We start from the raw sequence: 26,341 nt of genomic DNA, 5'->3' as shown, positions 1-26,341 counted from the left end.
GCTTAGAACCTGCCTGTATTATTTCTTTGGGTCATCTCCGCCATCTTTTTGAGGAAAAAACAGCCTTAGGTTTATTCTGTAGTATCTGTAAAGAGATTAATTTAGCCCAAAACCTGTCCAACATCAGATGGAGTGCTCTTTTGTTTTAAGCTAGCTTTCTCTCCTTACGAATGCATAAAATTTAGACTCATTACTAAATTTTGCAAAACTTTCAAATGACGAACCGGGGAAAAACATGGCGGAAATGGGATTTTTCTAATAGTACCTTGGGAATGGGCATCCGTTTTACAGGATCACCACATGTCTCTCCACCCCCACATCTTCTTTGCTTTGGGGAAATTTAGTAAATGGTCTGGCTGCATTTCTTTTCCCAATTAAATTAAAGGCATGATTAATAGACTAACAATAAATACATTAAACCAAACAAAAATGATGGAAACACTACATTCAGCAGATAACATCATTGACTACCCTTTATTATTATTGTTGCTAAACTCTGCCTGCCCCAAGGCGTCATATGGGATTTTTTTCTAAACAAAGCATCAGAGAATTCCTCTGCCAGAGAGCTGATGGCTCCACCCTCTCTAGCTGAAGTTGAACCTCTCGACACCAGAAGTGGTAGATCTGGCAGGGCCTTAGGTATTACAGATTTTTGATCCCCAATACTAATTTGGCACTTAGCAATTTGAACAAGAACCACATAGTTAAAGATGACAATGGCACTCTTTTTCCTTGAGCCTGATTTAAGAAAGTGCCTTTTGATATTTTAATTTCTTTATCCTTGAGCATACAAGCTAAAAATTTACAATGATATTTTTGCCTTTGAACTGAATTCTTCCCCATTATAGGCTGGCTTGAAACAAAAGACGTTTCCACCCACCTACGCTCGTGATTTCCTAGACTTGGTATGGGCTTTATGCACAGTTAATCTCCTCACTAAATTCTTCACTTTTACCAGTGAATCAATCTTTCTTTGCTCAGGTGAAATCTTCTTCTCCAGATGTCCTTGTCTCAGGGCACCATAAATGCCGGGGTCTTTCTCAGCATCTACTAGGGATCAGGAATCTGGAAAAGGGGCTGTGCATAAATTAATGAAGAGTCTAGAGAAGAAATATGAGTTTGGAAGGCATTTTGGGGGAGCCAGGGGAGGCTTAGTTCTAATAACTAAGTTATCTGAATCTCGGGACCCATGGCTTTTTATTTCCACATTTTGCCCTATAGCAAAGCAGATATACATATCAAAGGTAAGGTTTGGTAAACAGTAAAAGATTATCAGGTTGGGGGAACTGCCCTCAGGTGTCTGGCAGCAGGCAATAACATGCAGATCTTCAGCCCTGCTGAAACCCCAAGATTCATCAACCTTTTGATGAACTTCATGCATTTATGACCTGCTGGAAATAGCCTCCAGCATATACCCTCACAGGGAATTGAACCATGACCTCCTGGTTCATAGGTCTACGCTCAACCACTGAGCCACTCTGGCTGGGCGCACAATGATTATCATTCAATTTGTTGCTTGATGTGTGTTTATTGAAGGTGACCTGCTGGTAGAACTCCCAGTCGAGGGGACAATTTGCATATTACCCTTTTATTATATAGGTTATCACTAAGCTAAGGCTTAGAGAAGATGAGTTGCCCACCATAATAGAACTAGTCAACGTTTGACTCATCTTTAAACTTAGACGAGACTGATCATTTTACAATTAGAAAAGCAAGTACAAAGCTCAGCAGTAAGTAAAAACCAGGCCATATGAAAAAAAGACAAATCTTCAATTCTAAGGTACTATTAGAAGGGGCATGTCTCTCAATTGATTTTCCTGAAGAGATGAGTTTTCATTGATCTAGTCACCCTGTTACCTGATTTTACTCGCATTTGCCTTCAGTAGAATGTATTTTTATACCGTTGGCAGGAATTAGGGGTGCAACAGAGATTATACTGTAATGTATACGTCAAATGGTGTGCTGATATTCTTGATTCTAACCTCATTGGCTTCTCGTTGCCATCAAGACCTTGCCCACACGAGGGCTATGAGAATAGGGTAAGCGTTGTGACCACCTTATGTTCCTGCCTCTATGGGCTGATGGAGAGAGCCAGTGAGCTCGGTAAGGCGCAATGCCTTAGGTCATTTGATTAAATATGCTTATTCCATTTATTCTTTGGAATGCCTGTAATATGAGGTAATACGTGAAGCACAGGCAAATCGATTTGCCTGCAGACCATTTGATACCAACAGGTCATTCAGCACCCGTGGTTCTCTTTTCAGAAGTTCCCCTTTGGTCTCTTGTAGCCCATTCTGTTTCTTCCCTCACATGGTGAGAATATGGTTATGTTTACTTGTTAAATTTCCCCATTCTTCATAAAACATAAAATGGGTAACAATTAAATATTTTTTGTAATAACAATAAAATTGAGTGGTCTGAGACATCCAGGGGTAAATGAAAACGTTGTCAACTAATGTGGACTTAACAGCAAAAATCTAGTTTTCATTTATCGATTCTTCTGGCATTAATAACTTATTTGGCTTTTCTTCATAAGTGGATCTCTAATACATAAATATAGTATGGAACATATGTAATGATAATTTTATGGACTAAATGAGGTTAAACCCAATAAAATATGGAGTTATCAAATACTTTTGTAATGAATTCATGATCTCTTGTCTTACTGTTCACTTATAATAATATTGATCTCTGATCATTCTACTACCTAGGGAGGTTATACAGATTTAAATTTAAAAATAAATTTGAAAGTTCATTACAATTCTCTATTACTGATGATATTAAGTGCTTTGCAATTAATTTACATATTTTCTGATTATTTTCTCAGGTTTTGAGAATGGAGAACCAAGAAACTACTTTTAATTTGTATTTACTTTATAACATAGCCTATTTATATAAACTAGTGTTCATGTTTGCATGGATATAATGGAGTCCCAAAATAAGTGGTTAAATTCAATAAAAGTTCCCATCTCATAGCACAGTCTCAAGGTAGTTGAAGGAATGGTGAGATAGCGTTGCTATATCAAGATATCCAGGGAGCCAGGGTCCTCCTTCTGTCTGCTTGCTCTGTTATTCTCAGGATTTCTTCCTCATTCCCGTGGTCTAATATGGCTTGCCACCAAATCCGTGTCCTGAGCAGCAGCTGGAAGAAGGGGCATAGCCGTCCCTTCGAGATGTTCTGAACGTTGAGCGCATCAGCCTTCTTCATGCGGCACTCAACTGAATGGAAAGCTGGAGAATAGTCTATTACAGGAGCCATGTTCCCAGCTAAAACGTGGGAGTCTTAACTGTAGGGAAAGGTAGTTATTGGGGAACAACTTGCAGCCTTTTCTGTATATATTTGTAAATTAAATTCATGTTTGGGCTTGAGTTAGGTTAAATATGTATTATCATTTTTGACATTTGGGAAAAAAAAACACCTGTCTACTTGATTTTATGCAAATATTCCATGTATTTCTCACTCTGCTCAGCCTGTAATGACCTTCACCATTTCTTGTCTCACACACCGTACCTCCAAAACCCAATTCAGATGTCATATAACACCTCCTCAGTAAAGAAATCTTTAATGCTAGCTTTAACTCATCATTTTACCCTTGCTATTCGACTATAACACAATGTGTGTGTTCCTTTATTGTAGTATCTAGTAAACTCTCTCAACTTTTCTCTTGTTATAATAAGACAGCAATTTCCTTAATAGTAGAGTTTCTGTCTCATGGATCTTTCTCTTCTCTATGTGCCCTTTATTTAATAGGTTGATGGTATTTTCTGACTGAGTGAATGAAAATTTGAATTCTAGCTCTGCTCTGTTTGTAACATAGTATATAATCCTGGATAAGTCACTCAGTCTTTTTTTGGTCTTTCCAGTAAAATGGGGAAAATTATAACTGCTTATCCACATTATAAGGCTCTTATGAAGATAAAATAATTTGAAAAATCTGCTGCCAATTTTAAGATATTTGATTTATGAGATTTTACTGTTTGCTGTATTATTAGGAATTTGGGGAAAGTAATCAAGATTGAATGGGTTGTTGAGTCAAATTTGTATTCAAAGATATTCCACAGTAATATTTTGGCACAATGGGCCAAAAGGTTCATATTTCAACTAGAAGTAATCCTGCCTGGTCAGCATGGCTCAATGGTTGATCATTGACCTATAAACCAGGAGGTCATGGTTCCATTCCTCGTCAGGGCACATGCCTGGATTGTGGGCTCGATCTCCAGTGTGGGATGTGCAAGAGGCAGATGATCAATGATTCTCTCTCATCATTGATGTTTCTCTTTCTCTCTCTCTCTCCCTTCCTCTCTGAAATCAATAAAAAATATATTTTTTTAAAAATAAGTATATTCTATTGTTTAGTAATTGTGTTGTTTTTTTTTAATCTAAAACTAGAGGCCCGGTGCACAGAATCTGTGCACTGGGGCGGGGAGAGGGTCCCTCAGCCCGGTCTGCGCTCTCTTGCAGTCAGGGAGCCCACAGGGGATGTCCAACTGCCGGCTTAGGCCCACTCCATGCAGGAAGTGGACCTAAGCCAGCAGTTGGACATTCTTAGCGCTACTGTGGAGGCAGGAAAGGCTCCTGTCACCGCAGCTGCTCTCACCAGCCGTGAGCCCGGCTTCTGGCTGCCCCTTGTGAGACCACACTGACCACCAGGAGTCAGCTCCTGCATTGAGCATTGGCCCCCTAGTGGCCAGGACAGCATCATAGTGACTGGTCGTTCCTCCATTCAGTCAATTTGCATATTAGCCTTTTATTATATAGGATTTCCTGAGACGTTGAAAAAGGGATCCTAGTTAGTTTTTATTCTTGGCTCAGATTCAGTGATAAGATTTAAAACCATGGTTACTTGATGAATCAGAGCCCAAGTTGTTTTTAATAAGATATCTGCTAAGGACTAATGTTGGGACTCTAGTGTCAGGTACTTTCCTGATTTGCAGTATACCAGTGAGTAAGTTATTTTCCATTGAGTGCGATGCTTTGGGGAGGACCTTAATTGTAACTCAGAAGGTGTATTTCCCCAGCTAGCGCTCATGCTTGGGCCACCTTTAGCCTTTTGAATGTCCACTATTGATGCAGTATTTCCTTGGCTTTCTCGTCTTCCAGACTTGGATGTGTTAACTTGTAGTATCCTGACAATACCTCCTGCTGATTACCTAATTGGTATGTTTTTTTGGGAAAAAGATGTGTTTCAGAGTCCTGCGTAGTTTTACTATCATCCAAATTTTGTCTGAAATTTGATTATGAAGCTTCACATACACAGAATGAATTTTTGGAGGATAGACTGTATTGAACAAAATCACTTTGCTCTCTCCGAGGAGGCTATATTTCAATGTGTAGGTAACGGTTAATTACTTGGAAAATTTATGTCCCTATTTGTGTGCTCTGTCAAGAAGGTTCTCACAGTTTTGGCTTGTGTAACATTTATTGTGTGTTCACAGTATACTAGGAGTTTTCCATCATACTGAACTAGTTTTGCTGTCTATTAAACTAAATGTAGGTTAGAATATATTTTACTTTTGAGTAGTGATCTGATTTCCAAGATTCTTATAAATTACATTTATGCAAATGTCTTCGTGTCTGTGGGGTATTACCATCACTGCCCCCATTTAATATCTCTATCATTTAAATGCAGATTGTCATGTCCCCTGGGAAAGTTTCCCCACAATTTCCAGGTGTAAATCTGGTTCCTTCTTTCATATTCCAAGGGACGTTTTCACCGTTTCTTTATCATAGTTCTTTTGGTTTATATGTCTTAACTCTGAATTCCAAAATAGTGAGTGACATATCATACTCATGTTTGTATACACTGTATAGTTCCTAGATCATAGCAGACTCTCGGTAAATGTTTATTCAGTTGGACATATATTAATTACAAACATCTTTAGCCAACATCTGCATTAGGGATGGTTTGAGGAGACCCTTATATTACTGTCCTTAGTCAGACCCTTAGGTTATGCCATAGAGGGTCAATATGTCAAACATGAGGACATAAAACTTAAGAAGGAAGCACATTGTATATCACTAAGCATCCAGTGGACTGTAAGTTTAAGCTAAGCTACTGGGTGATCTATTCCTTTAAGTATAATATTTTCTGAGTCCTTAGCTTAGGTGATCTATTCATTCTTTGCATTTTCCTTATGGGAGATGGGTCATATTTTATGTGCTGCAATGAAGTTAGTGGAGAATGTCCAGAAAAACATAGTGAGTATTATATTTAGTAGAAATCGCAGGTCCAAATCTGTCTAAAAGGCTTTTGGATATTTGGCATCTGTGGAATAATTGACTTAGAAGCCATAGCATATACGGGGTGTGTAGAGGAGCCATGCACCAGGCGACATTACCAGGCTCTTATTTTATTACAGACTGAGTATAACCGACAAGAATTGGAGGAGTCTGGCCAGTAGAGCAAGAGAAATGGAGACTAGACGACAGAATTATGTTAACCTTAAGTGGAATTACAGATGACAAGCAGTCTTAGAGATAGCCATTACTTGAAGCAAATAAACATTTGGGCTAAGAACACAGAAAATAATGCTGTAGTGATGTAACCCATTTCATGTTATTTTAGCCACATTCTGGAAATACAGAACCTTAGTAAAAATTCTGTGCTGGGGTTGAAAGTTTCCCTTTTTTTGTAGTATTGTATTAGTTTAGGAGAAAGGGGACATCAAAAAGGAAATGTAACGTCTTTAATCTTGTAATAAAGGCCTCAAGAAGGTAAAAAGAGTGAATTCTCTAGTTCAACTCTGAAAACTCTATAAAACGTCTATCACCTTGTCTCTGAAAAGCCTATTTGTTAGAAGGAAAATGGATATATTTTAAGTTCATTTGTTCTTGCCCTTTAACAGATAATACTTCTTGGGGCTCCATTGGTCATTTTTTATTATTATTATTATTCCTACCACTTGCCGTTGTTATTCATTCAAAGGTCCCCGGCCCTGACTGCATGATGAGCGAGGGCTGTGGGCCTGGAGCTCCGTGGGCAGCAGAGTCTGATACGCAGTCGTGTTTGCTAGGAAATCTGAGCGTGGTGTGGCACAGTGGGCTCCAGGAAAAGGCACGCTCGGCAATCCAGCAGGGCTTCAAGGGTTAACCTGGCATTTGCCTTCCCCCAACCCCCAGGGTTTTCTTTTTTCTCTTTAAATCCCATGGGAGTAGTTAGACCCTGCGTCCCACGTGCCGAAGATGAGCCTTGGAAACCAACACTGTGTTTTCTCTCTTCCCTTCAGGACACAGTATGTTCCATTTGGGACCGCCTCAACTACCTCCCCAGGCAGCTCCGCGCCTCCCTGTGCTTTCAGTGTGCCTCCTACTGTGGAGAGGAGCTTCCCTTGACTGTCCTATTCTCACCCCGAGAAGGCACTATGTTTCTATGCACACAGGACGGGTTACGCAGCTGTAAATAAGTATGACATAGCAGAAGAGTGGTGTGTGGAGTGTGACTATATATACACATATGTAATATTTTCCAGTCTGGTTTCAGACCCCGGCATGGCTTGGAGACTGCGTTGGTGTGTATGAAGGATCTTCCTCGAATGAAGGATTTGGGACACCTTTCCATGATGATTATAGTAGAGCCTCAGCTGCTTTCGTGTTGGTCAGGAGGTGATGCTGAACCGAATGCTTGAAAACTAGCAGGCGTGGCTGGGATTGCATTGGCCTGGTTCCATTCCTTCCTTCCGGGTAGGTACCAGCTAGGGACGTCGGGCGAAAACGGACATGCAGGGGTCTCCCTGTATGGAACCCCACACAGCTTGTCACTCATCCCCCCTGCTCCTGCTCAGTGGGTTTGAGAACTCAGCCGGACCCTGAAGGCCAGGCGGTGTGATCTGAATGACCGGGTAGAAGGTGATCAGGGTGATGCCCAGGCCGATGTCGCTCACAGGCGTCCTTTCTCTTTCATCCGTGTGACAGGGCAGACTGGAATCAGAACAGAGAGGGTGTGATTTGTTGGAAAGGGAACATTTGGGAGGCCTTGGTGTGCTGGCTCACTTCTCTGTCTGAATTACAGTCTGTGTAAACTGTGGCCATATTTTGACTACACATTTATTTACACGTGAAAGTCCTGTCCCAGTGTGAGATAGAAATGTCTTGTTTTCCTTCCTAGCCTTCTTCTCTGTGGATGCTGCCTGCATCTCCACGGTCTTTCTTGCTGAAGTCGTGTCTGCTTCCCACCCTTTTGCTTGGGGCCCCTTTAAGCAAAGCAGCCTTGCCTCCAGAAATAAATATTCTCGAGGGTGATGAGCGACTTTCCCCAGAGAATGTTTTGCTTTATCATCACAGGGAGGACTTGGTTATTCCAGCCCCGTTTTACTAAGAATCCCACTGGGTTGCACCGTGAAGGCCTTTTACTGCCTCTCCTTCTCTTTAAACTGCTCAGGCATTTTAAGATTTTACAGAGAATATGCTAGAGTGCCTTCAATTTTGAACATGTCCCCTTAGCAACGCGATGCCTCCTTTGGCTGTTATTTATTTATGTAACATTATTCTAGTTATTTTCCTGGAGGGTAATGGAAAGCTTGATGTGTGTTGAACACAGAGGAAGTTTATTAGGTCCAGGGGTAGAATACAGGTAAATCACGGGAACAAAGAAACATAGATGTATGTGTCTGTAAATATCTTTAGGCCTGTCCATTGAATGTCATTTTGGCAGAAGGGCAGGAAATGAACATTTCTGCAGTAACTGGTCAGCGTCAGGCACTGAGCCAAGCAGTTTCTGTTTTTTTTTTTTTTTAAGAATATTTAATCCACACAGTAACATTAAGAAGTGGGTGTTGTTTCTTCATTCCACAGATGAGGAAATGGATGCTAAGAGACGCGAGGTATCTTGTTACTATCACACAGCTTTAGTATAAGGAGAAGATCTGATATTGGAGCCGGGGTCTGGCTGATTCCAAAGCTCTGTCTTTCTATCACTGTCAAATGTTAGACAACAGGAAAATGTTAGAGTTGAAGTATGGGGTGTCCCAAAGGGGGGAAAAATAGAAGAAAATTCAGAATGCCGATTAGAAGGCATGAACAAACCAAGGAGGAAATGAGAGACACAGGAAGAGGCTATCCTAGCATATGTTTGTTTTGAAAATTTCCCGAGGTTTCTTAAAACTCAGTTTATCAAGCCAAGTGACAAAAGGAACAATTTTAGGATCACCAAAAATTTATCATGAAAGGGACTGAACGGGTTTAAAATTTCCGATTGTATCTCTTTGTTCATTCTCTGTGTTGAAGATAAAGTCATGATACCCCACATTTGAATCCTAAGCAACTATAAGGATCAGTATATGGAAGTCAATCAGGTAGTTAGTAATTATTGGGGGAGAGGTAGCATTTGAAGACAAATACCAGGGGTCTTCTGTTTAGGAAAGCTTTTAAAAACATACGTCTATGTCTGTGAAACCTTTCTCTGTGGAACCTCAGCTTACCTCTGCCTTTCATGTATAACAGGGGCGGGGAACTTTTTTCTGCCAAGGCCCATTTGGACATTTATAACATTACTAGAGGTCCGGTGCATGACATTCATGCACGGGGGGTGGGGGTGTCCCTCAGCCCAGCCTGCACCCTCTCCAATCTGGGACACCTTGAGGGATGTCCGACTGCCCATTTAGGCCAGATCCTATCTGCTCATTTAGGCCCAGATAGGATCGGGCCTAAACGGGCAGTCGGACATCCCTCTCACAATCCAGGACTGCTGGCTCCCAACTGCTCCCTGCCTGCCTTCCTAATTGCCCCTAACCGCTTCTGCCTGCCAGCCTGATCACCCCCTAACCACTCCCTTGCCAGCCTGATTGATGCCTAACTGCTCCCCTGCCAGCCTGTTTGCCCCTAACTGCCCTCCCCTGTAGGTCTGGTCACCCCTAACTGCCCTCCCCTGCAGGCCTGGTCCCCCCCAACTGCCCTCCCCTGAAGGCCTGGGTCCCCCCCAACTGCCCTTCCCTGCAGGCCCGGTCGCCCCCAACTTCCCTCCTCTGCTGGTCTGGTCACCCCTAACTGCCATCCCCTGCAGGCTTGATCACCCCCAACTGCCCTCCCTTGCAGGCCTGGCCCTCCCAACTGCCCTCCCCTGCTGGCCATCTTGTGGTGGCCATCTTGTGTCCACATGGGGGCAGCCATCTTTGACTACATGGGGGCAGCCATCTTGTGTGTTGGAGTGATGGTCAATTTGCATATTACTCTTTTATTAGATAGATTTGCTTCATACAGTTCACCTCATATAAACGCATGCTGCTTATGAAAACGCCTAGATATATTGGATTTCAAGTCCCGCCTGCAGGTGCCTTGGCAAGGCCAGACCAAATGATTTCTCGGACCGTATATGGCCTGCAGGCTGGACGTTCCCCACCCCTGCTATATAACACGGTGCTGGGAACTGAGAATAGGGTGGATTTTTGTGTTCTGCTTACATAGTAACATATCTGGATTTCAGCAAATACTTGTGTTTTTTCTCTTTGAATGAAGTTTGAATCGATCTTATCAGCTTTCCTTTTCTATTGATGGACAGCTGTCTCCCACAATCACAGTAGGTTCATTTCAGGCACAGCCAGAAAGAATGTTGTTTCATTGCTGATAAACTGACACCCAGGAATAGCAAGGTACTAGATCACATGTTAAAGTGGTTATTGTTATCCTCACATGATATGCTGCTATTCATTGTGCTAACGGTACCTTAGAAAACACCCCTCCCCAAAGAGGTAAACCTATTTAACTGTAATGATTTTCAGCTTCACTGCTATCTTTTATCTGCTAGCAGCTCATGAAGCCACAGTCCTAGTTTAATTCATCACCTAAGATTTCCTGACTTAGCTTAAGTGCGATATCGATTTCATGGAATTAGGTGGCAGGTGCATCGAGGAACTATTTCCTGGAAGCTTTAAAACCTCGAGAATATTCATTTAGGTCAAATGAGTGGATTGGAATTGTTCTCATTTAAATAAGACGTTTGCCAAATGGCCAGAAGCCATGATATTCCACGTTTTGCGTTTTTTAAACATTAAAAAAATGAAAAACAGTTCTCTTATTGTTACATAAAAATAGATAGTTCTCTATAATTTTAGCAACTGTTTAATCAGTTACCATATAGTTAGTTGATTAAATAGGGCTTCAGTTTTTAAAAAATGTTTCTTGACTTATTACCTTGGCTCACAAATTCTTTTCCTTTCTGCCCCGATTACATTTACATATTGTCCTCCCCCCCCCCCTTTTTTTTTATTGGAGCTGTTGTCTGAAGGGTCTCTGTGTGCCTGTTGGAACATTGGTATTGCTATAAAATAATGTACAGGAAATCTCGTTTGGTCTAAAGATACATGTGGGTCTTCAAAATGCACATTTTTTTCCTAAGGAAGATGTTTATTTCTGTAAATCAAAGGTAATACATATATAACATATTAGTGGCATTACTTTTGGAATTTATTAATATGTATGTGTGTCTAATTTTATAGATTTCCAAAACCATTAGCCTGATGCCATATTAGTTCTTCTCTCTTTACGTTTGCGTCCATCCTAGCTATTCTTACCTTTATTTTACTGTTTTATTCTGTTTGGAAGAGTGTTAATAAGTCTTGTAGCAAACATCAGCATTTCTGCAGTTCCTGCTCCCAACTTGTGTCTCTCCTGAATCCTGGGCCCCGGAGGGTGAAATGAAAACAAGAACTAGGTGTATAAATTTCTCTCAGGCCTCCTGCCTGACCCTTAGGTGTATGCCAGTTTGGGGAAGGGGAACATCCTTCATTCACCTGTCTTCGTGTTTGTGTTTCCTTCCTCAAAGTATATTGTTTTCACAAAGGATCCTACCTAGCAAGTAGGCCTTTTGCAAAGTTTGTTTTTCCTTTGTAATTCTACCAGACTGTTGTGGCTGCATACCGTGCCATCCCAAGTAACTATGATACTTGAATTTCACGAAACTCGTGTTTTAGGGTGAGGAGGGATGTTCATTAAATATCTTTATATGGTAGCACTTCTAATCAGAGGAGACGCCTACCACTGAGCAAGGGAAGAGGAGAAAGAACAAGGAGAGAAGAAAGCTGCATTAAATTGACATTTGTCCCGTGGTATGCATGCCCATCTTAACAGCTTCAGTTGGTGAAGTTAATTTTAGACATTTCCTTTATCAAACATTTAAAGGTAAAAATTTTCCCAGAGCCAGCAGAACGCTGAGCTGACTTCTGTTGACATTCTGCTGATCAAGGAATTTCCAGTGAGCAGGGCCAGAGTCTTTTGCAGAAAGGGGTGGGAGGACGAATCAGAAAAGCAGGAGCGGACAAGGGAACGCTGCTCCTCGCTGCGGGCCAGAGGAGGCCATTAAACATGATAAATGTTTACTGGACGTGTGATGTGCTCGTTGTGTTTATATTAAGGAAGACACAGATGTGATGGGAAATTTTAAGGAAGATGCAGACAAGATGGGAGATTTTGACATGAAAAGTCAGACCATTGGGGAGCAATTATAAAAATTCAAATCTAACATTTCAGTCCACCTTAGAGACTTGACTCCTCAGAGTTAGACGCTGTAAAATAAATTACAAAGGAAAGATGGGCATAATTGACTACATGAAGTTTTATGTGTCTGCAGAGGGAACCCACAACCTAAGAGACATGGGAGAATATCTTCCGTTAACCTTCTAGAGGGATTATATGCAGAGATTATAAAAACAATAAGAAAAAAAAATAATGAGCTTAGAGCATTGTGGTCGAAGGATATGAGCAGAGGAGCTCCCATCCATAAAACGAAGGAATCGACAAGTATGTGAATAAGCATTTGATCTTACCAACAGTCATAGAACTGCAAGGTAAAGTCACCATTGGAGGGTGTTTTTTAATGTATCGAATACGTTAATCAGTCCGTGCACTTCACCCTGACTCTAAAGGGTGTTTCTTGCTTATACACTACTGGTGAGAAGGTAAACCGAAACACCTCATTCAAAAAGCCACTTGGCACTACTTGCAAAAGGTCATGACATAACTTAGGATGCCTGAATTGATAACGCCACTTCGGCAAGCATATCTTAAAGTATTCTGGGATATAAGAAAAAAGTATTATGTGCACTTTGATCGTCCTGTCAATGCTATTTCACATACAAATAAAGGACATAATTTACATGTTCACTGGTGGTATCAGTGGTTCTCAAATGTGGCTGCATATTAGAATCACTTGGAACTGTATGAGAAAATGCTGATGCCAGTTCCACAGCCAAAGATTTTTATTTAATAAGTTTAGAGTTGCCTCAAACTTGCATTTAAAAGAATTTCCCTGAAAGTTCTAATATACAGCCAAATTGAAAACTGCTCACTTGAAACGAGTTGATAAATATTTTTAACCATTTGAAATATTTTTGATGGTTTCATAGTAGTGTGGAAAGGGTATAATATAAAAAAAGACTATTGTAACTCAATGTGTAGATAAAGGATAACTTTAAAATAGAAACACATCAGAAAAATAGGCTAGGGGAAATTTTATAAAATGCTCAGGGGTGCTTTAAGGAGTGGGACCTTGAGCGATTTTTCCCATCTATTCTTCAATTGACAGATGTTTCATAATGTTCTTACATTAAAAGAAAAACCATATTTACAAGAAGGTTCCTGCCGGCAAGATATAGGTAATTTTCTACTTAACGGTTATTACTACCTATGAATACGGAGATTTATTCTGACTTCTAAAATAATCATAGCCATTGTTATAATGAAATCCTTCATAGGGTTCTTTTTCCCCCCCCTTTTTAAATCCCAGAAACATTTTCCCATGCAGTTTTCTAACTTTTGGAATTTAATAAGCTCAAATCAGTCATTTTCCTGAGAATAAATGTAAAATACCAAATCATAGAGTTGAATGCATGCATATACAAATGCAAACTAGGAACAGCCCTAGAGGAAACATGATAAATCTTCAATGGCCATTACTTCCGAAGCAGTGGGCGCGGTCCGGGGGAGTTGAGAGGGACTTTGAACTCCGTATGATGTACCTGTGCACTCTGTATGTAATTTCCATGTAGGTATTTATTTGCTTGCGTAAAAATGTCTATACATGAACATCTCTTGAAACAAGGGACGAATCTGATAGGTTATAGAGCAGCGATTTCAACCTTTTCCATCTCGTGGCAGACATAAACTAATTACCAGACTTCTGTGGCACACCAAAATATACATTGTTTGCCAACCTGACAAACACTAGGTATAATTTTGATTCATTCACACCGATGGCTGTTGATGTGTTGGCTGTTGTCGTGTTGGCTGTTGTCATTTTGTTATTTGACGATATAAGGGAAAAGGGGTCCGCGCCCCTGCCTAAATAGGCAGGTATTACACGTTTTAAGTTTTCTTGCGGCACATCGGTTGAAAATCGCTGGAGTAGAGAGAAGCCAAATTGTGGATAAAAGAAGAAAAGCATCCACAGTTTTAGTTTAGGGTTGGAAAGTTTTCAGTAACATAGCATAGACCGACCACCAGCTGAAATCAGCAGTTGTGGACATGTTGTCAGAGTTGCTTTGAATTTCTTTTAAATAACGTGTAGCAGAAAAAGCTGAAGTTTCTTTGATTTACTTCTTTCCTCAGGGGCAACGAGTGTCATAGATGTGCAGTATACTAGCATAGTTCAGAACTGTAGAGTTTCGCTGTGAATGTACAGGGAAAAGTATATTATAGAGCTATAACTGTTGATGAACATTTAGTTTATTGACAGTTCTTGCTTCCCTAAAACATACTAATAGTGTCTCTGTGGGTGTTAGTTTTTCTAGAGTCCATAGCAAAAAGTGGAATTGCTGATCCACAGAGCATGCACACTTTTTCCCCCCATAGATATTGCCAGATGTCTTTCCAAATTGGTTGTGTCAATTGACATTCTCACTGGAGTATTCCTTGGTTCTATTTCTGGACATTCTCAACCAGTAGTTGGTACTGCCAAGCTTCCAGTTTTGTCCTGTTCTGTAAATGGTGAAACATTAGCTTATCGACAGCCCTGCGTGTTTTCTGAGAGTCCGAGGCTGGCAGGGCCTCTGAGGGGGTCACAGAGACTCTTAAGGAGGTTGGAGTCCTCGGGAGCTGGTTGCCACCCAGGCGTACAGTATTAGCCGGCACAGGACTAAATTCTACGATCGTAGGGCAGGCTGTGGTGTTGCAGAGGTTCGGAGATGATCCTTGTGTACTAGAGGGGTTATTAGAAGGCATGGGGACCTGACAAATAAGTGGGAAGAGAGGAGAACAGAGAAGTATCAAGGCAGGCAGCGTGGCTGGGATGAGCAAGCCAATAGTCAAACCATTATTAATTGCCCTTCGACTCTTAGCCAGAAAGGGGCCAGTAGAGCTTTCGAGCATACCTGTTTTAAACTCATTGGACAGATGAGAACATGGAGGCCTAGAAAAATGAGGTCAGTGTGCATAAATCACGTAGTCAAGTGTCAAAACTAAAATAAGCAAAGGACTTACAGGTTTAGTTACCTTGGACAGCCAGTAGGGTGGTCTTCAATGTGACTAGATAATGCAGAGTTCAAGTAATGACCGTTTCCCCCTCTTTCCTCGTGTCGCTCTGCTTTCCCTTGGTTAGTTTTGTTCTCAGCAGTCATTCCTCCTGGAGGCAGAGGTCGGCACCAGCCTTTTTTTTTTTTTTTTTTGGACTTTTCCAGCTTATGTTTCTACTGAAAATAATGTGTTCCCTTTCCCTTTATTTCTCCATCAGTTCCCCAAAGATACCCCCACTCCCACTGCGGGGGATAGCTCAAGCTTGCTAGCCTTCCTGCTGGGAAATCAGGGCCAGTTCGTGGATGGCTGCCCTGGAATCGCCACTGAGGAAGGAAAGTCCCTAATGGGATGGAATGCAGGGCGTGCAAACATCAGTCTCGTAGCCTGTGTCCTCTGCAGGGTGATTGGCACGCATGATTGTAGTCAGGAGTTTAAATAGGATATAGATGATATTCATTGAGGGAGCTGGATGCCCACAAATCCATGATTGTAGCAATTTTTATAACAGTGTTTAAATTCACTTCAGCCGACACCTTTTGAGTAGATTGAGATTGCCTGTCAGATACTACAAAGATAAATCAATGTATGCCTAACCCCTGTGGCGTTCCCAAACTTGTTGGAAGTCTCAAGGGCAGGAAGGTTAGGAGTGTAAAAACTGTGGATGAAAAGAAGCCAGGAAAGAGAGGCACAGTGTTGAGACTGCAATACAGGGCTGTGACTAAAGGTGTCACCATCCAGGGGGCAGTTAAGACGTTTATTCTGAGTAGTAAACGGAAGTGGGAGTGGCATGCATTTCCTGGCGGACCATTTCCCATGAGCCAAAACAGAGATGGGAAACCATGGAGGCACAAGGTTCGGATCCTGGGAGAACAGTCTGAGAGTGGGAGAGGAATCGGAGAGCTGGGGAAGATGAAGATGAGCGAGGTGCCAGGTGCACTGTAATGCTGGGGCCCCAATGCCAGCGGAGGAGTTCGTGCTTCCTTTGTTTCATGGACAGTGAAAACCACCGATTAAATAAATAAAGTCAAATAAATAAAGTTATTTTAATAAAAACCCAGAGTATGGCGTGGCCAGAAGAGCCTGAGCAGTATTTTTTTTTTGGGGGGGGGGGTGTAGTTTTGTTTTTGCTTTTGTTTATTATTTGTTTTTAATAGGAACATTGCTTTGGTACCGATGGATGGGCTGAATTGGGGCTGGGAGCTATGAAGGCAGAGTTAGCCTGACGGGGCTTCTAGAACTGTCTTTGTGATGTAAAGATTTTTGGAGGAAGAGGATATGTAAATTGAAGATTGTGCTGGGCCAGCATAGCCAAGGGTTTAGTGAGCCTGAGGGGGGAGGGGGGCAGCGAAGAATTAAAGAAAAGACAGACAAAGACAAAGAGAATACAGCTGGGGCTTGGTTGATCTCCTGTGCCTGGCTGAGGCCACACACAGAGAGAGATCCAGACGGCAAGCTGATGCTTTATTTTATAGCCAGAGGTAAACAAGGTAGTGGTCACCATAGTTATAATGTTCTTGTGAGTTTCATTTGTTTTGGCAGCACTTGCTGCACCTCCCACAGCCCATTAGATACTCAGGAAGGATCTAGGGAGGTCATAAGGTCAAGCTTAATTAGGCTAAGAGCCCTCTAATCTGGGACTCATTTGTGGCTTTGCCAACAGGTCAGTCCCAGGCTTAACCCTATAGCCGCTCCCTACAGAAGAGCAACTTTGTTGAGGCAGAATAATTGGGCGTGTGGGAAATGCTTCAGCCCTAGGATGCTGAGGATGGTGGCCGTCACTGATGAGAGGAATAGGGACTCAGGAGGCAGGTCTCCCCTGGGGGGTCGAGGGCTGGGGTGGTTTTTATGTTGGTAATACAATATTGCAAATATACAGTGCTTTCAATTACATGTGGATACTGCTTATAACATTTTCAATGCTATTTAAAGTTCCTGGACATGATTTTCAGTTTTACGAATTTACACAGGGAAAAATAATCACCACACGGCATTATTTTTTTTTTCACAGAGAAACAGATATTTTGTTTATTTAAGTTTTAAAAACATTTGGCTGATAAAATTAAACACTCCTGGGAGTATAACTACTAGGCACTTTTTCCTAATGATCCTAATCATAAATATAGCATAGCATTTCCCCAGGTATATTTCTAGGCATACCGTAATAGGGGATGTTGTCAAATATTTTGATGGGGAATTTTTTATTAAATATGCTTAGGAAACACGGAGTTATGCATGTTTCTTGAGTTAAGCAGGGTTTCTCAGAAACATTAGTCTATATTTTTAGTGTTTTGGTGAGTTTGCAAGGAAAGGATGCAGCATGCTGCTTCTCCAAAACTCATTTGGTAATTTTGGGGGGGCATCATGTGGGACTAACATCCCATAGAACACATTTGGAAATACTGCAGGATTAGCCATAGCTCACAAGATGGGAGAGTCCTGGTCGCTACAAGTAGGACGTAGAAATGTACATTTTTATATGAAACTAATTGATCATACCAAATATAAGTACAAGACCTCTTCCGTAATACATGAAATTCAGAATTGTGTTTTGGAAGACACATATTTACTCCTAATTGAAAGTATTATCTTTGCTACTGCAGCGGGGAGAACGTAGCCTAGAGCAGTGGTCGGCAAACTCCTTAGTCAACAGAGCCAAATATCAACAGTACAACGATTGAAATTTCTTTTGAGAGCCCAAAATTTTTAAACTTAAACTATATAGGTAGGTACATTGTTATTAACTTAATTAGGGTCCTCCTAAGCTGGCCTTTGCTAAAAACTCAAGGGGCCAAATAGCCACATGTGGCTCGCGAGCCGCGGTTTGCTGACCACTGGCCTAGAGTCCCGAGGAGCCAGCGATGGCCGTGGGCTGGCTGCCTCTGGAGTCGACGTTAGAAATGTGCGCACGGTCCCATCCCAGTCGTCTCCTCGGGATAAGCCGGGGACAACATTTGAATTCCAGATGGCTGCTTCTTGTTGTGCCACCTGCCCCCAGGCTCCCTTCCCTGCATCCCTTGTCACCTCGTGTGTGTTCAGAGAGTTCAGCTCAGCTCAGCCTGCGTTTCTTTCACGTGCCAAGCCCCTGTCAGAGGGCCAGTTTGTTTCAACACTAGCTTGACGTATATAATGTGCTTAATAAAAGATTACCCATTTAGTGGATAGTGTTATTTTCTAATGACTCAGTTCTACAAGGAGGCATCTCATGCGATTAGGGAATCTCAGTTCTGTACCTCAGCCTCTCAGAATCCTTTCTTCCTTAGTTTCCAGAGGAAGCCTCACCTGAAGGAGAGAGCCCACAGTGGGGATCGCTGCAGCCTCGTGCTTTCTTTAGGGTACCTGACATTTATCCTGGGGGAGTCATTGCTGTAGGCATCACTGAGCGAGGATGGAGCCAACCACCTGACCTTTCGCCAGCATCTGGCTTTCCTTTACATCTTTCCTTCAAGAACTAAATATGTGTGTGTATGTGTGTGTGTGTGTGTGTGTGTGTGTGTGTGTGTGTATGTATGTACGTATACATATATACATATATGTATGTGTGTATATGTATATGTATATGTATATGTATATGTATATGTATATGTATATATATAAGTGTCCAAGGCTCCTTAGGTGGGGAAGGCAACTCTGTGGATCTGTGGAGAGAGAACGTGGGATAGTGGGAAGGGCATTTGCTTTGGAATCGGAGTAGAATCTGAGTTTTAGCTGTTCCAGTTAGTTGTTATTGGACTCCAGTAAGATTCTCAACCTCTCAGCCGCTGTTACACCTGCAAACTGGATGGGAATCATGCTTATGTTTTTTTGGTGGCTATAAGGAATATTGATGGTAGTTGTAAAAGCTCAGTCACATTAGAGATACTGAATAAATGGTAGCTATAATTATATATATATGTATATATTATTTTTATTTTCTTCTCTCTGCCTTTACTGAATAAGTTATGTTCAATTTTATTCATATGTGAAAGACTATATTTTTAAAGAGCACATATTGTAGTTGGAGGTCTTTAAAATTATAATTTAGACTATATGTTTTAATTTATACTTTTATAGGGCTATTTCTTAATTTCCTTGTAGATGCTATTCTAAATTAATACTAACCAAACTTTTGTCCTTGTATTACTGTTTAGGAATTGTTGTCTCCTAAAACGAAAGGTCAATTTAGTGACTAAGGCTGTACTAATCACTGCCATTGATCTAGTGGTAGCTTGTAATGTCAGTAAAGTGAATAAAAGGTCTAAGTTCAAATGTCTTTATATTCAAGAAAAATATCTTCTTAGAATAATTGTTCAAGCCAATCAGAGATATATTGCTTAGGCTTGGAGTCTGTAATTGTTTCACTAAATTTAAGACTTGTACAACTTATGTCATTGGGTAATTATTTCTTGCCTCCATATATCCAACTCGAAAAATACTGGGACTACATTTATAACTTTACATTAGAGATGTGTAGAATATTGAAAATCATGTTTATATTCTTAACATAGAAATGGGCAAAATATCTTCCTTTAAAATATGACCTATCTCTTTAATTAATTGGTTATTCCTATCTACTTTTATGTTTTTAAACTTTAATTTTTGTTAATCCTTATATTTCAGTGCTTATTAAAAACTCTTATTAGTGACCTTTTTAGAGGTCATTTTTGGGTTAACATTTTATGTGCTAGGATTATTCATGTAACGTATATAAAGGATTGTAGCCTTTAAGTTTTTATTTTCAGTAATTTTAGGGAGTTCCAGACTAGCAGTAATTTCTATCAAGAGTAAGAAGGTAGTTTGGCCTTGACTTTCTAGGGTTGTTTTCAATGATTTATCAAGTGATGTACACTGTGCATATATGCATTTAGGAGTCTTCCACATTTATTGGTAGAAATAGTTTAATTTCCTCCACTAGTAATGACATGCCTATTAAATATGTAAATGAAAAGATAATCCAAGTTGATTATTCCTTTTACAACATTAAAATTTGTGTGTGTGAAGTCTAACATAAAGTTAAATGCACAAATCGTAATTTAATTTCACATAGTGAACACATCTGTAGTAAGAACTAAATAAAACATTACTTGCACCCCAGAGCCCTACATAATTTCCTCTTAAAATATAATTAAGGTACTTTCTCTAAGCTATCAACACTGAAAATACTTGAAATGACCTATTATTAATTTTATGAAAGGAGAGTGAGCATATACTTGTATCTATTAATTTATATTAGTAGCACTTAGTACAGTAACTGTCTAATAATGCTTCTTAATAAGTTTCTTGAATTTGTTGAATTTTTAGACTTACCTTGTTCAGGATTAGATTTAAAAATGTTTTCAGGGAACAGTTTTCATCTGAAATTTTTATTGAGATACTTAATAAAATAAAGTAACTTAAGATTTGTGTTATTTAAATACTGCTTGAAAGCATTATTATTTCATAGACAAAGGGAAGGAAGGTCACAATCATGATTTTTTTTGTTATGTCTGCAAATATTCCTCCAATTTCATTTCCCAGGTATTCTTCCTCGTTCTTAAAATTAGTGAAATAGATTAGCCATTCATTCCCTTTACTAAGTGTGCACTATTAGTAAAATTTTATGTGCTCCGTCATCAATTCGATGTAATAAAGCAATGGTTTTTCAGTATTTCACACAGCACGGGTCTCTGCCAAGCATCTCTGGGGGTTCTTTGATGTCTAGACAGTTTAAATTATGCCTGCTCCCCTGCCTCCAAATTCCACCCCCGTTCTGCTTCAGGGGTTGCGGGAAATGAAAACAAACCAGAAGGCTCCACATGCTACAGTCGATGGAGAAAAACAAACACGGAGAGTGAGCTGTATGTCCCCCCTGGCAGGTGCACAGGGAAGAGCCCAAGTATGGGCAGTGGCAGAAAAAGAAGCATCAGAGACAAATGCTCTCTTACTCACTTATTTCTAATTATATTCCTGTGGGGAAATGCCCGTGCACTGTGGACAAAATGAAAATGTTCCAGAAGTGTTAGGGAAGAAAGCAAGAGCCACCTTTGACCCCAGCCCCTCGGTATTCCCCTCCCGACAGCAGCCCGATCTGAGTTGGTGTGTTTCTTATACATTGTTCCATTACTGAAATGATAAGATGCAAAGCTGCATTTTAAGTTAGAAAACTAACGTTTTTTTTTTCTTCTTCTTTTCCCCTTGTTTTCCGTTCATAAATCGGGATGATTCTTCCAATTCATCTTTTTAGAAAGTAAGTAACTTTTGAAATTTCAGAGATTTTTTTTTGGTTAAATTATTGGTTTTATTATTTCATATGCACACACACCTATATGTTACAGCATCTTTAACTTTTAAATTCTGACTGAGGTTATTAAACCTTACATTTAGGGTGAATAAAAGGTTTTAATTAAAAATAGGAAATGTCACATAGAACGTGTTCATGCTAGACTTTTAACACATATAACACATCTTTTATACCCACAGTAAATCATTGTGATATATATGTGTGTGTATGTGTGTGTGTGTATATATATATATACATACATATACATATATATCTGTTATGTATATGTATATTTTTTTTCTTAAAGTAGGCCAAGGCATGCTTGCTAGCTCTGTGTGTTTTTTTATTGTGAATATAAAAATATATAAATAATACTTTTATTTATTCCTATTCAATTGGAGTTAAGATTCATTTCCAGGAAAAGCAGTCCCGATTTCCTAGGCTTTATGGAATTGTTGAGAAGAACAGCTATAAGTAAATGGTCTGAAAGACTTTTAAAATGCACTATTTTATGTAAATTCTGCACATATATGCTAACGTTTTACTGTTTTAAACGAAACATCATATAAGGTTTACTTTTCTGTAAAGAATTGCAGCTGACATGCATAAGACTAAGTGACCAAGCACCCAGTGATTTGAGTTGCCAAGTTTGCCTTTGTAAAGTGTTTTCTAATTCTTCTCAAAGGCAAATGTTGTAGGGTTTGGAAATAAAACAAATTTCATGTTTGTTTTAGGAAAAATCTGTATTTTTGCCTGAAGGGAATAATGATAAAAAATATATGTATTAGTATTTTGAAGTATTCAGTATAACATGCATAGCATCATTTATCTGGAATTTATTCATGAACAGATATTTCTGAGGAGATGAATATATTTCACTTTATAAAGTAGGCCTGGCCTACTTTAAATATGAGCAAAAAAAATCATCGAGACTTTTGGAGATGGTGAATTACATATTTTTAAATATTTCTATAGTGAATCTTGAGTTTATTGAGTTAATAAACAGTATAATTAAATAATATATTTATGCTCAACAGAGCTTATTATTTATCTGAAACTGGGTGCTTACCACTTATGTTTGCAACAAGCATAGCATTAAACTGCTATTTAATAGTCAATTTATCTTCAATTATCTTTTGTTTACTGTACCTTAGAAAAAATTAATAGTGATGTTAAATTATATTTGTTCTGTGTTTTTTTAGCTATCGTCAACGCCATGTTATTCTTTAATATTCTACATCTGAGCTCTTGGAATTGTGTGTGCTAAGACCTTAGAAATAAAGATCAGGAAGAATGTGCATGAGGGTGGATGTTAAGAGGACAATTTTATTAAGTTATGTTTTTTAAAGTCTACATTGTATCATTTTTCTGTATTGGATTCTATTTTACTTGTAGCGTTAACATCCTCTTGCCAAGGCTGTACAGGAAATCTGTGTTTCTGACAGTTTCACTAAATTAAAACTCCACAAATCTGGCATCATAATTCCCGGCTTCCGATAGTCCGTGCTTTTGCCTGAAGAGAATAATGATAAAAAATATATATTTTGAAGTATTCAGTATAACATGTATAGCATCATTTATCTGGAATTTATTCATGAGCAGACATTTCTGGGGAGATGAATGTATTTCACTTTACAAAGTAGGCCTGGCCTACTTTAAATACGAGCAGAAAATCTTTTGTAAGGAAAATAATGAGGCTGGGAGCTTGCCGACGTTCACGAGGGAAGACATTACATAAACACGCAGCATTCTAACCATGTGGACATCAGCGTCGCAGCCGCATTGTTCCGCGGCCACGTTTATGTGAGGGCTCTCGCTTCCTGTCAAGCCCAGTGGAATCGTATTGACATGTTGGCACAGAGAGCTGCTGTGTAAAGTGATAAAGATGCTCTTGTTATTATAATACTTAGAAACCGTTAGGACCAGGATGTGTGTATATGCTGACTAGCTATTAAGTGTGTTGTGGCAACTCAGCAAATATGGCTCTTTCATTTTATTGGTGGCTTTCCATGCTAAGTAAGAGATTTGATAATGGTGGCTTTGGGGAAAGTTTTAATTCAGTAATGCAAAATTATGTTTCTATCACAGAAAATAAAAAAATTTAAACCTTATTATTTTAAAGGTCCTCTTGTCCCCAAATATTTCACCTGAGAGGTGAATAGGATGGGGTAGGGATTCTAATCAATATTGGCTCAACCATTCATTGGTCTTTTAGCATATTAGGGAGTAAAATGTATATGGGAACATAAGTAAATGAAAGTAATAAGTCTGGCTCTAAATTCTAGTTTGCAAAGATATCGGTTTGCAAACAAAACACAAAATAAATCGCTAAAATCTAACCCAGTAAATACATATGTGTCTTACATTTCATAAACATCTCTCTATGTAGATGAGTACTTTTCAGTAATGTTTGCACATATGGGCTTCGGTATTTTTAATCACTAGTTTAATACTGTTACAGTTCTTTTTTTAAAAAAAAAATTGTTGATTTCATAATTGAGTCACTTGCATCTTCCCTACAGAACATTATTATTAGCTGGGCAGAACTCCCAAGCGCACATGTCTTTATGTGACAAATCTGAGAAAAGGATGTTATTGTTGAAGATGTGTCAGAGATATAAACACAGATATAAATTTTTATTTAGCCTTGTGAGAAATGCAATCCCATGAGTGACTTAAATGCTTATAATTTCAAATCAGTCCTTCCCGGGTTTCTTATTATTCTTTTGTTGCTTTTCAACCTATAGGACGGAACTGTCCTTGAACTTGGGTTTATTTGATCATTCAAGTGCAACCATCAAGTTGTCTGTCATATTTAAATACCGAGGCTTCCTGGTATTATTTGCAAAATAGCACCACATAAACGTTTGGGCTTTGGTTTCTTTGAAATATAGTGTTGGTTGCTTTATGAATAAAAGCATAATTTCAATTCAGGAGACTTGCCTGGAGCCTATAAGACAGATGCATCTGATTAACTTTGGCAAACTGGACTGGCCTGTTATTGTAATGTAGATGTTTTCAGGGTTGGGAGGATATTTTTAAAAGGCATGCAAGAGGATTTTTTTTTTTTTTAAGAGACCAGAGAACAGTTCTGCCACAGAAGCTGCGCCTCAGACTGCTTCATTTTCGCGCACTTTTGTTTTCTAGTGGAACTTCTCCATTAGCCTGTCTGAATGCAATGCTCCACAGTAGCACTCGAATAGGGGATGGAACCTTCTTCAAGATCCCTGGAAAGTCAGGCCTCTATGCTCTCAAAGTAAGTGGCATTGTTGTGCATATTATGTCTGTTATTACTGTCTACCATGCATTTACTCCCCCCCCCCCATATGGGCAGGTAAAGAAAATTAGATTTGGGTAAAGGTTAGAAGAACGCCCTCGATGGCTCTTAAATGTTTTCAGATGTCTTAAAAATGATTTCATATTAAGAATAAACAACGACATTTTTCTTTAAGGAAAACATATCTGTGGTTGCAGCCTAACATATGGTAATGGAAAATAGCTGTGGCTTTCTTAGCATTCTTGATTCCTAAAAACCTACATGGACGGGTGCCATGGATCATCAGCCAAGAGCTCAAGATGATCGCAGTTGCCACAGACTATCTGACTTCATGGCCGACGGTGGGGACAGGGCTGCACACCTGATGCCTTCCTGTGTTTCATAAAAAGAAGACATTGCTCCATTCTCCTTGAAAACTTGCTGATTTAAATGTTACTTGGCTTTTAAAACAAACAGGGATCTCCACTCAGGTTTACTCACAATGCATATTTGTTATGTGAGAAGAAGAGAGAGAGAGCTGCAGATATCTGAGTCTTCGTTATTTGAGCGCAATTCCCATTTTCCACTGGAGTGGGAAACGCCGTCTAAGATGCAGAATTCCCGTGGTCTCCCAGTGCCCATGGGCCTTGCGTGGAGTAAAAGCAGTGTATTGTTTCTTACAAATTAAAAAGAAGTCACCACTTTCATAAATGATGGATTACTTTTGAAGTTCATTAATTTCCTGTGAGAAGGTTTTGTTTTGAATGTTAAAAGTTACACCTGGCAAAGAAACGAAGATTCTCAGCGACTAAGCATTAAGCTCTTGTTACTGTGTGTGTGTCTCAGAAAATAACTACAGGTTAACCTTGCATTATTTTAGTTGCTTTTTGTAGCTACTTGGGTGTTTCATTTACTGATTAAAAGTCTGAGTCGTGAAGTCATTGCCTAACATCAGAGAGAATGTAGAACTGAAAAATATAATGAAAACAACGTATGTCAAGGGGGAATGGATTTTGTATGGATTTTAAAAGGTCATCCAAAAACTCAGCTGTGGCAATGGGCCTTGCCCAGTTTTTTGTTGTTGTTGTTTTTATAAATACATTTTCTTTTTTAAAAAATTTTTTTATTGATTTCAGAGAGGAAGGGAGAGGGAGAGATAGAAACATCAATAATGAGAGAGAATCATGGATTGGCTGCCTCCTACACCATTTCCCCCCTACTGGGGATCAAGCCCCCAACCTGGGCATGTGCCCTTGACCAGAATTGAACCTGGGACCCTTCCGTCCACAGGTCGGCGCTCTATCCCCTGAACCAAACCAGCTAGGGCCAGTGTTGTTTTTTTAAGGTGTGCTTTTACATTAAACAGTAAGTCAGTGTTACAATTTCAAATGACAAGTAAATGTGATAATGC

The 26,341-nt window shown here is 39.7% G+C and overlaps 1 protein-coding gene across 2 annotated transcripts in view; it reads left to right on the top strand.

Annotated features, from left to right (window-relative positions):
- The window catches only part of ASXL3 (ASXL transcriptional regulator 3), a gene marked incomplete at its 5' end in the record, with an annotated part of 185,596 nt that overhangs the window by 55,867 nt on the left and 103,388 nt on the right, over positions 1 to 26,341 (top strand). Inside the window, one exon of one of the 2 annotated variants that reach the window (XM_079785113.1) lies at positions 24,823 to 24,930. In XM_079785113.1, coding sequence (XP_079641239.1) covers positions 24,823 to 24,930 — 108 coding nt within the window. Of the gene's footprint in view, positions 1 to 24,822; positions 24,931 to 26,341 lie in introns of those variants that run through there. The other variant, XM_079785111.1, reaches the window with a different exon arrangement.

Source organism: Cnephaeus nilssonii, assembly GCF_951640355.1.
Source record: "Cnephaeus nilssonii genome assembly, chromosome: 11".
Taxonomy (NCBI): Eukaryota; Metazoa; Chordata; class Mammalia; order Chiroptera; family Vespertilionidae; genus Cnephaeus; species Cnephaeus nilssonii.
Note: the sequence above shows the minus strand (reverse complement) of the source record. Positions and strands in the feature narration are given on the sequence as shown.